This window comes from Hypanus sabinus, chromosome 25, assembly GCF_030144855.1.
Source record: "Hypanus sabinus isolate sHypSab1 chromosome 25, sHypSab1.hap1, whole genome shotgun sequence".
NCBI lineage: Eukaryota > Metazoa > Chordata > Chondrichthyes > Myliobatiformes > Dasyatidae > Hypanus > Hypanus sabinus.
The window spans coordinates 1,423,736-1,439,021 of NC_082730.1; the positions used below are offsets into that span (position 1 = coordinate 1,423,736).

Sequence of the window (15,286 nt, forward strand, 5' to 3'; positions counted from 1 at the left end):
AGCTGACATCTCTGGATTCATTGAGCATAACCGCCTTCCTCTGACGCTGATCGGAGCCTCGTACCAGGGCGTGTCGGTAAACGACTGCATCTACCAGGCACAGCATAGCGTCGAGCACCTCTGCCACTGAGGTGGGGTGTTCATCCTCTCAACTCTGTGCTCCTGCCCCTCCCCCTAGGCTCCCCATCGGTAGACCCAGGAGTAATTCCCTAAAGGTGTCAGTCTGACCCCTGTATGGTGACAGGGCTTCCCTGCACCTGACTGCCCTGTTCCAGTGGTACAGTGGGCTGTTGGGGCTGGGCCAAGTATTGACAGTTGCTGTTAAATGCATAGATGTATCAGGACTGGTGTGTTTCCCTGGAGCGTCAGATGCTGAGGCTGGGCTTAGAGAAGTGTATCAAATGGGAGCATGGCCGGGTAGGTGGTCTCTCGGTATGGGAGCCTGGATCTAGAGGGCACAGGTTTAGGGTGAGAGCAGACAAATTTCAAGGACTTGGGAATCACACTTCTCTGGGTGTGTGGAATGCCGGATCCGGTAGCTGATAGAGATGGGTACAGTTGCAGTGTTTTAATTAATTACCTTTGGACAGCCTCATGGTTTAGAGCAGGGGTTCCCAACCTTTTTAATGACATTGAGCCTCAGCTTTAACTGAGGGGTTTTGAACCCTGGGCTGAGGACCCCTGGTTTAGCGTGCAGGCAAGTGGGACTAACTCAGTTCAGTATGCTCACGTAGAGCTGATGGACCTCTTTCTGTGCTGTGCAATGGTGTGGCTCTCTCAGCTTGCAGGTAAATTCCACGGTGAGGAGGCTGTGGTTGGGAAAGAGAGACTGATTTGAAGGGTATGAGGGGGGAAGGAGGGCCCCTTTACTAATACAATGCAGAGTAGGCCTTTCAGTCCTTTGAACAGTGCCACCCCAGCAACCCCCAAAAAACCCGATTAACCCTGAACTAAATGTGGTACAAATTACAACGATCAATTAACCTACTCGGCGCATCTTTGGATTGTGGGAGGAATCGTGGAGCACCCGGAGAAAACCCGCATTCCATGGACAGAACGAGCAAACTCCTTACAGGGGGCGTCGGAATTGAATTCCAAACTCTGATGCTCCGAGCTGTGATAGCATCACACTAACCGCTACCCTACCGTGGTGAGCAGGACCTGTGGGGAGAAGGGATGGGTCTGGATACACAGACAGAGAGCAGCAGGAGGGCTGAACCCACACTCACCACAGCTGTAGCCCCCAATCCCAGGACCCCAGGCTGCTCCGGGGGTCAGGGAAGGATGAGAGGGTTCCAGGGTGGGTGTGAATGGGTCCTGAATTGGTGCCTCCTGTAGCAGAGAAGGGAGAGAGAGTGTCTGGGAGGGGTGGGGGGGGGGGGAAGGACAGTTCTAAGGTCAGGGATGTCTCCATGAGTTGCAATTAGTCAGTGTCCCTCTGTCCCCAGCAGTGAGAGCAGAGCAGAGGTGTGTGGGTGGTCTGTTTGATTAGAGTCAGGACTGTGAACTCAATAAAAGCACCTCCCACCCAGTGAGATAAGACCTCAGCCATCATGTTCATGGGCTTTACTTCTGCAGAGGGCATCACAGGGCATGGGGCTGCTCAGGAGGGGTGTTGAAGAAGCTCTGCACTCTTGGAGGAGCTCCGGCTGAGGGAGGAGCAATGCTTCCTATCCGTTGTTGGCTTCCGTTGTCTTCTAAAGGTCCTACTACTGGGGGAAACATGAGGAGCCAGCACAGAACCAGGAGTGTATTCTTTATTTCAGAAATAAACTGTATATTTTTTTCATTGTGAAAGAAGTTCAAAGGAAATTTATTATCAAAGTACATATATGCTACTATATACAATCCTGAGATTCATTTTCTTGTGAGCATCTAGAGTAAATACAAGGAACGCAATAGAATTAATGAAAGACTGCACCCAGCAGTACAGTCAAACAACCAATGTGCAAAATACAACAAAATGTGCAAATGCAAAGAGAAAAAAACATAATAATAAATAAGCATTCAGTATCGGGAACATGAGATAAAGAGTCCTTGAAAGTGAGTCCATAAGGCTGTGGAAACAGTTTAGGAAGTTATCCCCATTGGTTCAAGAGCCTGATGGTTGAGGGGCAATAACCGTTGCTGAACCTGGTGGTGTGAATCCCAAGACTCTTTACCTTTTTGATGGCAGCAGTGAGAAGAGAGCATAGCCTGGATGGTGAGGGTCCTCAATCATGGATGCTGCTTTCCTGCGAGAGCACTCCATGTAAATGTGCTCTTTGTTGGGGAGGGCTTTACCCGTGATGGACTCGGCTGTATTCACCACTTTCTGTAGGATTTTCCGTTCAAGGGCATTAGTGTTTCCATAGCAGGCCATGATGCAACCAGTCAGTATATTGTCCCATTACACACTTAGAAGTTTATCAAAGCTTTAGTTGCAATGCCAAATCTTGGAAACTTCTAAGAAAGTGGATGCGCTTCTGTGCTTTCTTAATAATTGTACTTGTGTGCTGCAGCCAGGACAGGCCCTCTGAAATTATACCACCAAGCAATTTAAAGTTGCTGACCGTCTCCACCTCTGATCCCCCCCAATGAGGACTGACTCATAGACCTCTGATTTCATCCTCCTGAAATCAATCATTTCCACAGTCTTACATTGAATGAGAGGAAACTACAGTCTTTGTGGACCCCCATCACCCAGGACATGCCCTCTTCTCATTGCTACCATCGGGGAGGAGGTACAGGAGCCTGAAGACACACACTCAACGTTCAAAGTCCACTTATTACTGATGTACGTATACATTATACAACTTCCATCTCCTCACAGGCAGCTACAAAACAAAGAAACACAAAAGAACCCATTTAAAAAACGGTCAAACAACCAAGGTGCAGAGAGAGAAAAACATCGTGCAAGCGATGGAAATAAGCAAACAACCTTCAGAACGAAAGTGAGTCCATAGACGTAAATCCTTGAGCAGGCCATGCACAGCCTCAACCTCAGTGCTCAGAGCCAAATAAATGTCACGTAGCAGCCAGCAGATCTGGCCTGACCCTCGCCTCTGGTGCGGACACCCAGCCACTCCAATCGATCAAGCCCAGCATTTAAATCATCCAGACATCGCACCGTTCTTTGCACTGGAGCCCAGGCCGAGCCCTGTCGCATTGATACGCTCTGGACCCCACTGTCACATTTCAGCCTGAAACCGACTTTTCTAAATTAGCCTGGCACCTAAATTGATCAAACCTCCCTCTGTTTTAGGTGGACGGGCCTTGCGACTGCCTCTCCTCTGTTCCAATGTTACTTCACTCTGCTCGACCATACTTTGCCTCGACCTCATCTCGAGTGCTTCACACCCACTCATCGACCCTCGACTCAGCCTTGCTTTCACTTGCCTCTTCATTGTTTACCATAAATTCTTACAGGAAAAGCGTTCAGTTGCTTTCTTTGTTTTGTATGGTGCCTGTAAGTAATGGCTGGGCTTTACCAGCGACATCTTCAACCAGAAGTTTCAGGAACAGCTTCTTCCCCTCCACCATCAGATTTCAGGACCGTGGATGAACCCATGAACACCACCCTCACTTTATTCTTTACCTTTGCCTTTGTCTTTATTCATTTAATTTGTAACTTGTGCTGCAAATTGACAAGTTTCATAACATATCTGTGATAATAAACCTGGTTTTCATTCCCTGGGCCTGCAAGGCCTGAGTCGATGTAGTGGTAATGGGCTTGCTTATCAGGATCAGGAGCGGCTGGTGGCCGCCTGTGCTTGACTAGCAGTTTGGACGGGTTGAGTGGTCTCGCTCAGTGTAGGCATCATCTGTACTGTCCCTTCTGCTCTGGCCCACTCCCTGGAGGGGGAGTCAGCAGGTGCTCCCTTGCCCAGCTTCAGTCCCTCGTGTGTTGGTGTGGATGGGACTAGCCTCTTGGTGTCCCCCGGGACCAGCGGGGCTTCTTGCTTTCCTTCGGCTCAAGGAGGGTCTCGCCCTGCGGTACATCCACAGCAACACATCCACAGCAAAACCGACAGCAAGAACAGCAACAGGACGGAGGCAAACAGTAACAGTCCGACTCGCTCATGCTCTGCACAGGAAAGCTGGGAGCCTGTAACAAAGGGAGGGAGATGGGGGAGAAGGAGAGAGAGAGTAGGAGGGGGCAGGACGAGGGAAGAGGGGTAGAGAAGTCGGAGAGGGAGGAAGGTAAAGAGTCAGTGAGGGGGAGAGGAGGGGTAGATGGTCAGTACCTGGTAAGTTGCTTTTTCTTTATTTTTTAACCCTCTTCTGTTAGGGCACAGTTAGGAAGTGAGAATAGATCCAGGGCACAGTTAGTTCAGTGAAAATGGCCCCAGGATAGTTAGCCAATGAGAATGACCACAGGGCAAAGTTATTACGGTGAGAATGGCCCCACGGCCTGTGGTTTGTTCTTTGTGTGAGATGTGGGAATTCTGGGAGACCTCCAGCCTCCTGGAAAACCCCATCTGCACCTCAGCTACCCAGAGAACAGGTAGAGGAACTAGAGCTGTTGCTCGATGACCTTCAGTTCATACAGGAGCCTGAGGAAGTGACTGATAGGAGCTGCAGGGAGGTAGACACCCCAGGCTTCAGGAGGCAGATAACTGGGTGACTGTCAGGAGAAGGAAGGGAACTGGGCTGCCAGTGCAGAGTAACGTTGTGGCCATTCTCAGTAATAAGTATACCACTTTAGATATTGTTGAGGGGGTTGACCTGCTGCAGTGACTGGGTCTCTGGCACTGAGTCACTCACTGTGGCTCAAATCAGAGGGTTGTGGTGGTGATAGGACATTCCATAGCCAGAGGAACAGAGATGAGACTCTGTGGGCGCGATTCACACACCCAAATGGTACGCTGCCTCCTGGATTCCATGGTCAGGGATGTCTCTGATCAGGTCCACAGATTTCCAAAGTAAGAGGTTGAACATGACTTGGTACATATTGGCACCAATGACATAGGTAGACAAGGCGAAGTACTGAAGAGAGATTTTAGGGAGAAACATGACCTCCAGGGCAGTAGTTTCTGGATTGCTGTCTGTGCCACGTGCCAGTGAGGGTAAGAATAGGATGATTAGGCAGGTGAATGTGTGGCTGAGGAACTGATGCAGGGGGCAGGGGTTCAGATTTATGGATTTGGGTTCTCGTCTGGGGAAGGTATAATCTGTACAAAGTGGAGAGGTTACCCCTGAACCTGAGGGGGACTAATTGGTAGGGAGATGGGAACTGGAGTGATAGGGCTCAGGACAAGACAGTTGGTACTCAATTAAGTGCAGTGTGTAGTGAAAGTACTCGCAAAGACAGGCTGCTGATGGGCCATAATTACAGTCAATGAGATGAATTACAATGTAAAAGGGGAGAAAATCAAAAAGGGTGATGAATACAGGACTGAAGGCGTTATATCTGAGCACATGCAGTATAAGGTAGATGAACTAGTAGCAGAGTTAGAGTTTGAAACGTATGATGCTTTGGGCATTACTGAATTGTGGCTGAAAGAAGATCATAGCTGTGAGCGTAACATCCAAGGATACAAATTGTATCAAAAGGACCGGCAGGAAGGCTGATGGGGTGGCATGGCTCAGGTGGTAAAAGATTAAATCAAATCATTAGTACAAGGTGACATAGGATTGGAAGATGTAGAATCATTGTGGGTAGAGCTAAGAAACTGCAAGGGTTAAACAAGACCCCTGATGGGTGTTACATACAGACCTCTGAACAGCAGCCAGCAAGTGGGCTACACATTACAAAGGGAGATAGAAGATGCGTGTCGGACAGGCAATGTTATAACAGTCATGAGGGATTTCAATATGCAGGTAGACTGGGAAAATCAGGTAAGTGCTGGATCCCAAGAGGGAGAATTTGTAGAATGCCTATAAGATGACGTTTTAGTGCAGCTCATTGTTGAGCCTACTAGAGGATCAGCTATTCTGGAACGGGTGTTGTTCAAAGAACCAGAGCTGATTAGAGAGATTAAGGTAAAGGATCCCTGAAGGGACAGTGATCATAATATGTTCAAATTCACCCTACATTCTTCGAGGGAGAAGTTAAAGTTAGATGCGTCAGTATTACCGTGGAGTAAAGGGAATTTCATGAGAGAAGAGCTGACCAGGACTGATTAGAAGGCAACACTAGTAGAGATAGCAGCAGTGGCAGGAGTTACTGGGAGCAAGTCAGAAAGCACATGCAGATACATCCCAAAGAAGCAGCGTTTTGAGGGCAGGATTACACAACCATGGCTGACAAGGGAAGCCAGAACTTGGAAGTCTGGGAAGCTTTTAGAAACCAACAGAAGGCAACTAAAAAAGTCATAAAGAAGGAAAAGATGAAATATGTAGGCAAGCTAGTCGATAATAATATAGAGGATATCAAAAGTTTATAAAGTATAAAGAGGCGAGAGTAGATATTGGACTGGTGGAATATGATTCTTGTGAAGTAGGAATGGGGGACAAGGAAATGGCAGATGAACTGAATAATTATCTTACATCAGTCTTCACTATGGAAGACACTAGCAATATGCCAAAAGTTTGAGAGAGCCAGGGGACAGAAGTGAGGGAAGTTGTCGTTCCAAGGGAGAAGGTGCTTGGGTAGCTGAAAGGTTTGAAGGCAGATAAGTCACCTGTTCCAGGTGGCCTGCTCCCAATGGTTCGGAAAGAGGCGGCTGAAGAGGTACTGGAGGCATTAGTAATGATCTTTCAAGAATCAATGGTTTCTGGCATGGTACCCGAACACTGGAAAATTGTAAATATCACTCCAATCTTCAAGAAGGAAGAAAGGCAGAAGAAAGAAAATTATAGGCCGGTTACTCTGACCTCAGTGGTTGGGAAGATGTTGGAGTCGCTTGTTAAGGATGTGGTTTCCGGTTACTGGGTGGGACATGATAAAAGAGGCCATAGTCAGCATTGTTTCCTCAAGGGAAAATATTGCCTGACAAATCTGTTGGAATTCTTTGAAGAAATAACAAGCTGAATAGATAAAGGAGAATCTGTCAATATTGCGTACTTGGACTTTCAGAAGGCCCTTGACAAGGTGCCACACATGAGGCGGCTTAACAAGCTGTGGGCCCATGGTATAACAGGGAAGATTCTAGCATGGATAAGGCATTGCTGATTGGCAGGAGGCAAAGAGTGGGTATAAATAGAGCCTTTTCTGATTGGCCGCCCGTGGCTAGGGGTATTCCACAGGGGCCGCTTCTATTTACATTATACGTCAATGATTTGGATGACGGAATTGATGGTTTTGTGGATGATATGAAGATAAGTGGAGGGGCAGGTAATGTTGAGGAAACAGTGATGCTACAGAAGGATGTAGACAGATTAGGAGAGTGGGCAAAGAAATGGCAGATGGAATACAGTGTTAGGAAGTGTATGGTCATGCACTTTGGTAGAAGAAAAGAAGTATAGACTATTTTCTAAATAGGAGGTAAATTCAGAAATCGGAGGCACAAAGGGACCTGGAAGTCCTCGTCCAGGATTCCCTAAAGCTTAACTTGCAGGTTGAGTCTGTGGTGAGGAAGGCAAATGCAATGTCAGCATTCAGTTTAAGAGAACTAGAATGTAGAAGCAAGAATGTAATGTTGAGGCTTCATAAAGAATTAATGAGGCCTCACTTGGAGTACTGTGAGTAATTCTGGGCCCTTTACCTAAGAAAGGATGCACTGACATTGGAGAGGGTTCAAAGGAAGTTCACGGAAATGATTCCGGGTTTGCAAAGCTCATTATAGCAGGAGCGTTTGATGTATCTGGTCTCTACTAACTGATATTCAGAAGAGTGAGGGGATATCTCATTGAAACCTGTCAAATGTTGAAAGGCTCGATAGAGTGGATATGGAGAGGATGTTTGCTATGGTGGGAGAATCTATGATCAGAGGACATACCTTCATTCTAGAGGGACATCCTTTTAGAATGAAGATAAGGAGAAATTTCTTTAGCCAGAGAGTGGTGAATCTGTAGAATTTGTTGCCACAGGTGGCTGTGGAGGCCAGGTCATTGGGTGTATTAACACAGAGTTTGATAGATTCTTGATTAGTCAGGACATGTAGGATACGGGGAGAAGGCAGGACATTGAAGATGAGAGAAAAATTGGATCAGCCATGATGAAGTGGCTGAGCAGACTCGATGGACCAAATGGCCTAGTTCTGCTCCTATATCTCACAGTCTTATGGTAGTAATTGGTCATTGTAAATTATCCTGTGATTAGGTTAGGGTTAAATCAGGGGTTGCTGCTATTGCAGTTCGAAGGGCTGGAATCACCTATTCAGTACTACCTCTAAAGAATTAAACAAGTGTTGGAGGAACTCAGCGGGTCGGGGGAAACGGAGAGCCATCGTTTCAGGTCTACAGCTCTCATCAGGTGAGGATATTGACAGAGGATAGCCATCGAGGGAGTCAGAGAGAGGCAAGATAGGTAGGTAGAAGAGGGATGGAAGTAGATGAGGGTTGTGACAGAGTGGAAGGGGCTGCAGGGGGAGGGGGAGGGTTACAGAGACAAAGTGGGGTGTAGAGATCAGAGGGGTTACAGAGACGAGGAGGGGTGTAGAGCCTGGACGGGGTTACAGAGACGGAGGGGTGTAGGGATTGGAGGGGTTTACAGAGACAGGGAGGGGTGTAGGGATTGGAGGGGTTTACAGAGACAGAGAGGGGTGTAGGGGCCAGAGGGGGTTTACAGAGACAGAGAGGGGTGTGGGAACTGGAGGGGGTTACAGAGACAGAGAGGGGTGTAGGGGCCAGAGGGGGGTTACAGAGACAGGGAGGGGTGGAGGGACTGGAGGGGGTTACAGAGGCAGGATGGGTGTAGGGGCTCGAGAGGATTACAGAGACAGGGAGAGGTGTAGGGACAAGAGGGGTTTACAGAGACAGGGAGGAGTGAAGGGACTGGAGGAGATTACCGAGACAGGGAGGGGTGTAGGGGCCAGAGGGGGGTTACAGAGACAGCGAGGGATGTAGGGGCCAGAGGGGGTTTACAGAGACAGGGAGGGGTGGAGGGACTGGAGGGGGTTACAGAGACTGAGAGGGGTGGAGGGGCCAGAGGGGGTTTACAGAGACAGAGAGGGGTGTAGGGGCCAGAGGGGGTTTTCAGAGACAGAGAGGGGTGTAGGGGCCAGAGGGGGTTTACAGAGACAGAGAGGGGTGTGGGAACTGGAGGGGGTTGCAGAGACAGAGAGGGGTGTAGGGGCCAGAGGGGGGTTACAGAGACAGGGAGGGGTGGAGGGACTGGAGGGGGTTACAGAGACTCAGAGGTGTATGTGGACCAGAAGAGGGTTACAGAGACAGGGATGGAGGTGGTGTTCAGAGAGATGGAGAGGGGAATGGGGTAGTTATTCAGGTGGGCTGCTAAGGTTGGTTGGTATCAGGGTGCTGAGGTGGGATGTCACGTACTATTGAGGTGTGGGCAGTGCCCTGGGCTGCGAGGCGTACTCTCGGTGCCCCGGGTGTTGTGCTGCGGGCAGTTGGCATAGCTGCTGTGGGATTGGTTCAGCCAGGAGTCGGTGACCACACAGTACAGGTCGAAATCCCAGGACATGGTGGCCTCCAGCCTGCTGCATAGTTGGTACGTGCCATCGGGTGCCTGTGCCATGCTCGCGTTCTGCAACTCGCTCCTGTATTCGGTGCCATTGCTCCAGACCCACTGCAGATGTGCCAGGGGAAACCCCCCCCGGGACACACAGTCCAGCTGCACCTTCCCCTCATCCTCCGCTCCATCCCCACCCACGGGTGAGCAGCTCACATGGGGCTGGCTGTAGGGAGCTGGGGGGGTGGGTTGTGGTTCGGGAAGGAGGGTGGGTGGGGGACAGGTTGTAGTTGGAGTGTGGGTGGGAGGGAGACAAGAGGACATTGTTGGTTTCTTCATCTGTCCTATCACCAACCCTCACCCTTCCCGTCAACTGTATCCCCCACCCATCACCACATCTCTTCATCTGTCAAAGAATCCTTCCCCACAGCCCATAGACTCATTCCCTGCCCTGTCACCAACTCTCCCCACCCACTGAATCCCCTCCCACATCCCAGACACAGCTGCCTATGAGTGCCCTCCCACAGACACTCTCCCTGTCTATGAATCCCCCCCATTGCCCACAGACACTCTCCCCCGACCCCCATCCATTGAATCCCACCCCCACAACCCACAGACACACCCCATCTACCGAATCCCCTCCCACAGACACTCCCCCCACCTACTGAATCCCCTCCCATCGCCCACAGACACCCCCGCACACATTGAATCCCCCCACAACCCACAAACACTTCCCCCATTGTATCCCCTCCCACAGCCTACACTTCACCCCCACAGTCCACAGACACTCCCCACCCATCGAATCCCCTCCCACAGCCCACAGACGCTCCCCACCCATCGAATCCCCTCCCACAGCCCACAGACACCCTCCCACCCATCGAATTCCCTCCCTCAGCCCACAGACACTCCCCCATCCACTGAATCCCCCCACAGTCCACAATCACCCTCTTCCATCACAAACCCCCAGTCATTGCTCTCAGTCTCTCTGCTCTCCCTCAGAGCCTCCTCCTCACTCTCTCTACCCTGGGTTGGGGTATCTCCTTCACCCACCTGTAACGATGAGGAGCTGCTCTTTCACCTCCTTCCACTCTGGGGTGTGAAGAACGCACATATAGGTGCCATTATCATGAACCGTGACGTTCTGCAGCCTCAGTGACGCGTCCCCCTGCCCCAGCAGTGACTCATTCACAGTGGCCCTGCCCTGGAACTGCTTGTCTTGGAACTGGGCGGCCGCTGAGCCCTGATGGTAGATGTACGCCAGGAGGACTCCGTCAGGTCTTTGCAGACTCCACTGGATGCCCCCAAGTTCCCGGGACCATGGTCGATTGAAATGGCAAATCAGGAGGGGGTCATCACCAATCCTGGCGACGATAGGTGAGTCCAGCACCACTGGAAACAAGAGAGATTTAGCCCAGGAGCTTCCACTGAAAGCATCGACTGGGTGAAGTTGCACTGAGAGCAACAGTCTCTCAATACCCCAGCACCCCATCCGATCAGAACCATACCCTTTCATACCCCAGCTGGTCCCAGAGTGAATCAGACGTTTACAGGACAAACCAGAACTGGTGATGAGGTGGATAGTGAAGAAGGTTGGCCAAGGTTACACAGCATCTAGATTATAGAAACATAGAAAACCTACAGCACAATCCAGGCCTTTCCGCCCACAAAGTTGTGCTGAACATGCTTACCCACAGCCCTCTATTTTACTAAGCTCCATGTACCTATCTAAAAGTCTTTTAAAAGACCTTATCGTATCCACCTCCACCACCGTTGCCGGAAGCCCATTCCGCGCACTTCACCATTCTCTGAGCAAAAAACTTACCCCTGACATCTCCTCTGTACCTACTCCCCAGCACCTTAAACCTGTGCCCTCTTGTGGCAGCCATTTGAGCCCTGGGAAAAAGCCTCTGACTATCCACATGATCAATGCCTCTTCTACAACTCAAGTCAGGTCACTTCTCATACTCCATTGCTCCAAGGAGAAAAGGCCGAGTTCACTCAACCTATTCTCATAAGGCATGCTCCCCAATCCAGGCAACATCCTTGTAAATCTCCTCTGCACCCTTTCTATGGCTTCCACATCCTTCCTGTAGCGAGGCGACCAGAACTGAGCACAGTACTCCAAGTGGGGTCTGACCAGGGTCCTATATAGCTGCATTGCAACATTACCTCTCGGCTCCTAAATTCAGTTTCACTGAGAAAGTGGGAAGGGAATGCCAGATGGAATTTAGCTCAGACAAGTGTGAGGTGAATCTTTTGTAGGGCTCTGTTGTGGAAGACAGCCTCGGGGTATAGGTGCATCCTGCTAAGACAGGTAGACGGTAGTGAGTTTGCAGTACAGCACACTGGACTTCAGTGGTCAGGGCACTGAATATAAGAGCTGGGATGTTAAGTTACAGCTGTACAGGGTGGAGACCACCCTTGAAATGTTGTGTACTGTTCTGTTTGCCGAGCTATAGGGTATCATTACGCTGGAAAGATGAAGAAAAGGTTCACAAAGGCGTTGCAAGGACTGGAGGGCTGGAGTTATGGAGACTGGACCGGCTGGCACAGTTTTCCTTCGAGTGAAGGAAGCTGAGGGGTGACCTCATAAAGTGATTGGTCACAGTCTTTTTCCCAAGGTAGGCATGTCAAAAACTAGAGGACACAGGTTTAAAGATAACATTTTAGAGATAAGGGCTAAACAGGACAAACTGTACTCAGTTCTGGAAGCTGGCACAGGTGGGCTGGGCCAAAGTTTGTTCTCAATTTGTTCAGTCAACAACAATGTCACCTGACTCTCTGTTCACTCCCTGCACAACCCAATGTAATCCCACTCTCCCCTCAATGCCCACTGCACTCAGTACCACCCCCTGCCCCCGTGCCCCCTTTACCTGGGGAGAACAAGTGCAGAAACACCAGCAACATTCCTCCAGTTCTTTGGCCGTTCAACATTGCGGGCTTTCTGTCGCACCGTCTGGACATTCCAGTGACGTCCACCTCTCTCTCACTCCTTCTATCCCTCCTCTCTGCCTCACGTTGCAGTTGGTGACCTTTGTGTCGAGCACACCTTCGCATTCAGACGTCTGTTGTGGTTTCAGCAAGTCTGCAGGAGAGCGGGCAGGAATGAGAAGGGGAGGGGAGGGGGGAGGGAGAGAGAGAGAGAGAGAGAGAGAGAGAGAGAGAGCGAGAGAGAGCGGGAGAGAGAGGGAGAGAGAGAGACAGACGGAGAAAACACAGGAAGAGACAAACAGTTCAGGAGACAGGTGTGATATGGACAAAGTGATTTACAAAAGGAATGGATATGTTGACAAGCAAAGGTGTAGGAGGGAGAGAGGAAAAAGTTGGGGGAAGAGAGGGAAAAGGTGGGGGAAGAGAGAGAGAAAGAAGAGCGTGGAATAAAGGAAGCATGAAGACTGAAGGAGAAGAGAGGAAGACAGACAGAGAGTCACGGCGTGGAAGACAAGGAGCGATATCTTCTCCCAGAGAGGTACTGAAGGTTAGCAGTGTCAATCACAACCTGTTACACCTGTTCCTGTAAGGCAGCATTAGTTCCTGGATTCCTTAGTAATGGGCCAGAGGAAGGTACAGTTTATTAACAGTTGACTTTGCAGTGATTGCACAGGCAGACAGCCAAAGTGTAGAGAATTAACCCTCTCTTTCCCACCTCCCTCCATCTACACACAGTCCCCTGACATGAACAGCACTTTCAGCCCACAGTTACTCAGAATCAGAATCAGGTTTAACATCACCGGCATAGTTCATTAAATTTATTGTTTTGCAGCAGCAGTACAATGCAATGCACAATCATATAAAAATATAAATTACAATAAGATATATATATGAAAATGAATAAGTAATAGTTTGGGTCGATGGGAGTAGGCAGTTTAAATGGATCGGCATCTACTAGATGGGCTGAAGGGCCAGTTTCTGTTTCTATGACTCTAATTAATTAGTGCAAAAAGAGAGCAAAAAACTAGTGAGGTAGTGTTCATGGGTTCAGTGTCCATGCAGAAGTCTGATGGTGGGGGGGGGAAGAAGCTGTTCTGAAACACTGAAAGTGTGTTTTCAGGTTTCTGTACACCCTCATTAATGACAGCAAGGAGAGGAGGGCATGTTCTGGGTGGTGGGGCCCTTCATGATGGATGACACCCTTTTGAGGTATCGCCTTTTGAAGCTGTCCTGGAATCTGGGAGTGACTAGCGCCTAGGGAGCAGGCTGAGTTTACAACTTTCTGCATCTTTTTTTCAATCGTGTGCAGTGGGACCTCCATACCAGATGGCAGTGCAACAGGTTAGAATGCTCTAATTTAGTTAACTAATTGGTAATTAAATACCCAACTAACCCCTCCTGCCTTCACAATGCTCAGTTTCTGTACATTCATGTGCCAAGTTAAGAACATCTCTATTATGTTCACCATCCAAGCAGAGCATTGTGGAAACCACCCTCTGTGTCAAAAGTCCTGCTCTGCCCACCTCCTTTCAACTTACCCCTCTCACCTTAAATGCATGCCCTCTGGGAAAGAGATGTCAGCTGTCTACTCTATGCCTCTTGTAATCTTATAAACCTCTATTAGATCTCCCCTCAGCCTCTGCCACTCCAGAGAAAACAACTGAAGTTGATCCAACTTCGTGTTATAGCACATGGTGTCTAATCCAGGCAGCCTCCTGGCAAACCTTGTTCACACCTCTTCATGGGCTCCACGTCCTATAACCATATAACAATCACAGCACGGAAACAGGCCATCTCGGCCCTCCTAGTCCGTGCTGAACTCTTAATCTCACCTAGTCCCACCTACCCGCACTCAGCCCATAACCCTCCACTCCTTTCCTGTCCATATACCTATCCAATTTTACCTTAAGTGACACAACTGAACTGGCCTCTACTACTTCTACAGGAAGCTCATTCCACACAGCTATCACTCTCTAAAGAAATACCCCCTCGTGTTTCCCTTAAACTTTTACCCCCAACTCTCAAATCATGTCCTCGTGTTTGAATCTCCCCTACTCTCAATGGAAACAGTCTATTCACGTCAACTCTATCTATCCCTCTCAAAATTTTAAGTACCTCGATCAAATCCCCCCTCAACCTTCTACGCTCCAATGAATAGAGACCTAACTTGTTCAACCTTTCTCTGTAACTTAAGTGCTGAAACCCAGGTAACATCCTAGTAAATCGTGTCTGCACTCTCTCTAATTTATTGATATCTTTCCTATAATTCGGTGATCAGAACTGTACACAATATTCCAAATTTGGCCTTACCAATGCCTTGTACAATTTTAACATTACATCCCAACTTCTGTACTCAGTGCTCTGATTTATAAAGGCCAGCGTTCCAAAAGCCTTCTTCACCACCCTATCTACATGCGACTCCACCTTCAGGGAACTATGCACTGTTATTCCTAGATCTCTCTGTTCCACTGCATTCCTCAATGCCTTACCATTTACCCTGTATGTTCTATTTGGATTATTCCTGCCAAAATGTAGAACCTCACACTTCTCAGCATTAAACTCCATCTGCCAACGTTCAGCCCATTCTTCTAACCAGCATAAATCTCCCTGCAAGCTTTGAAAACCCACCTCATTATCCACAACACCTCCTACCTTAGTATCATCAGCATACTTACTAATCCAATTTACCACTCCATCATCCAGATCATTTATGTATATTACAAACAACATTGGGCCCAAAACAGATCCCTGAGGCACCCCGCTAGTCACTGGCCTCCATCCCGATAAACAATTATCCACCACTACTCTCTGGCATCTCCCAGCTAGCCACTGTTGAATCCATTTTATTACTCCAGCATT

The 15,286-nt window shown here is 49.0% G+C and overlaps 2 protein-coding genes across 3 annotated transcripts in view; one reads left to right on the plus strand and one right to left on the minus strand.

The window, feature by feature from the left end:
* ppox (protoporphyrinogen oxidase) overlaps positions 1–2,023 on the plus strand; it is a 53,874-nt gene extending 51,851 nt beyond the window's left edge. For both annotated transcript variants that reach the window (XM_059949885.1, XM_059949882.1), the window contains one exon: positions 3–2,023. In XM_059949885.1, coding sequence (XP_059805868.1) covers positions 3–130 — 128 coding nt within the window. In that variant the 3' untranslated portion in view covers positions 131–2,023. The remainder of the gene's footprint in view (positions 1–2) is intronic.
* LOC132380926 (CD276 antigen-like) lies at positions 1,740–13,147 on the minus strand. The gene is made up of 4 exons (XM_059949889.1): positions 12,370–13,147; positions 10,547–10,885; positions 9,364–9,732; positions 1,740–4,087 (listed from the first exon to the last, which is right to left on the minus strand). Exons 1-4 carry the CDS (start codon positions 12,551–12,553, stop codon positions 3,954–3,956), a joined length of 1,026 nt encoding a protein of 341 aa, XP_059805872.1. The 5' UTR covers positions 12,554–13,147; the 3' UTR covers positions 1,740–3,953.
* Between the last annotated feature and the right edge of the window lie 2,139 nt (positions 13,148–15,286).

Coding starts and splice junctions, on each gene's coding strand:
- LOC132380926 (XM_059949889.1), bottom strand. CDS start 12,553: ATGCGAAGGTGTGCTCGACACAAAGGTCACCAACTGCAACGTGAGGCA. Junction 10,886..12,369: donor TCTGCACTTGTTCTCCCCAG/GTAAAGGGGGCA, acceptor TCTTGTTTCCAG/TGGTGCTGGACTCACCTATC. Junction 4,088..9,363: donor GCACTGCCCACACCTCAATA/GTACGTGACATC, acceptor CCTTTGTTACAG/GCTCCCAGCTTTCCTGTGCA.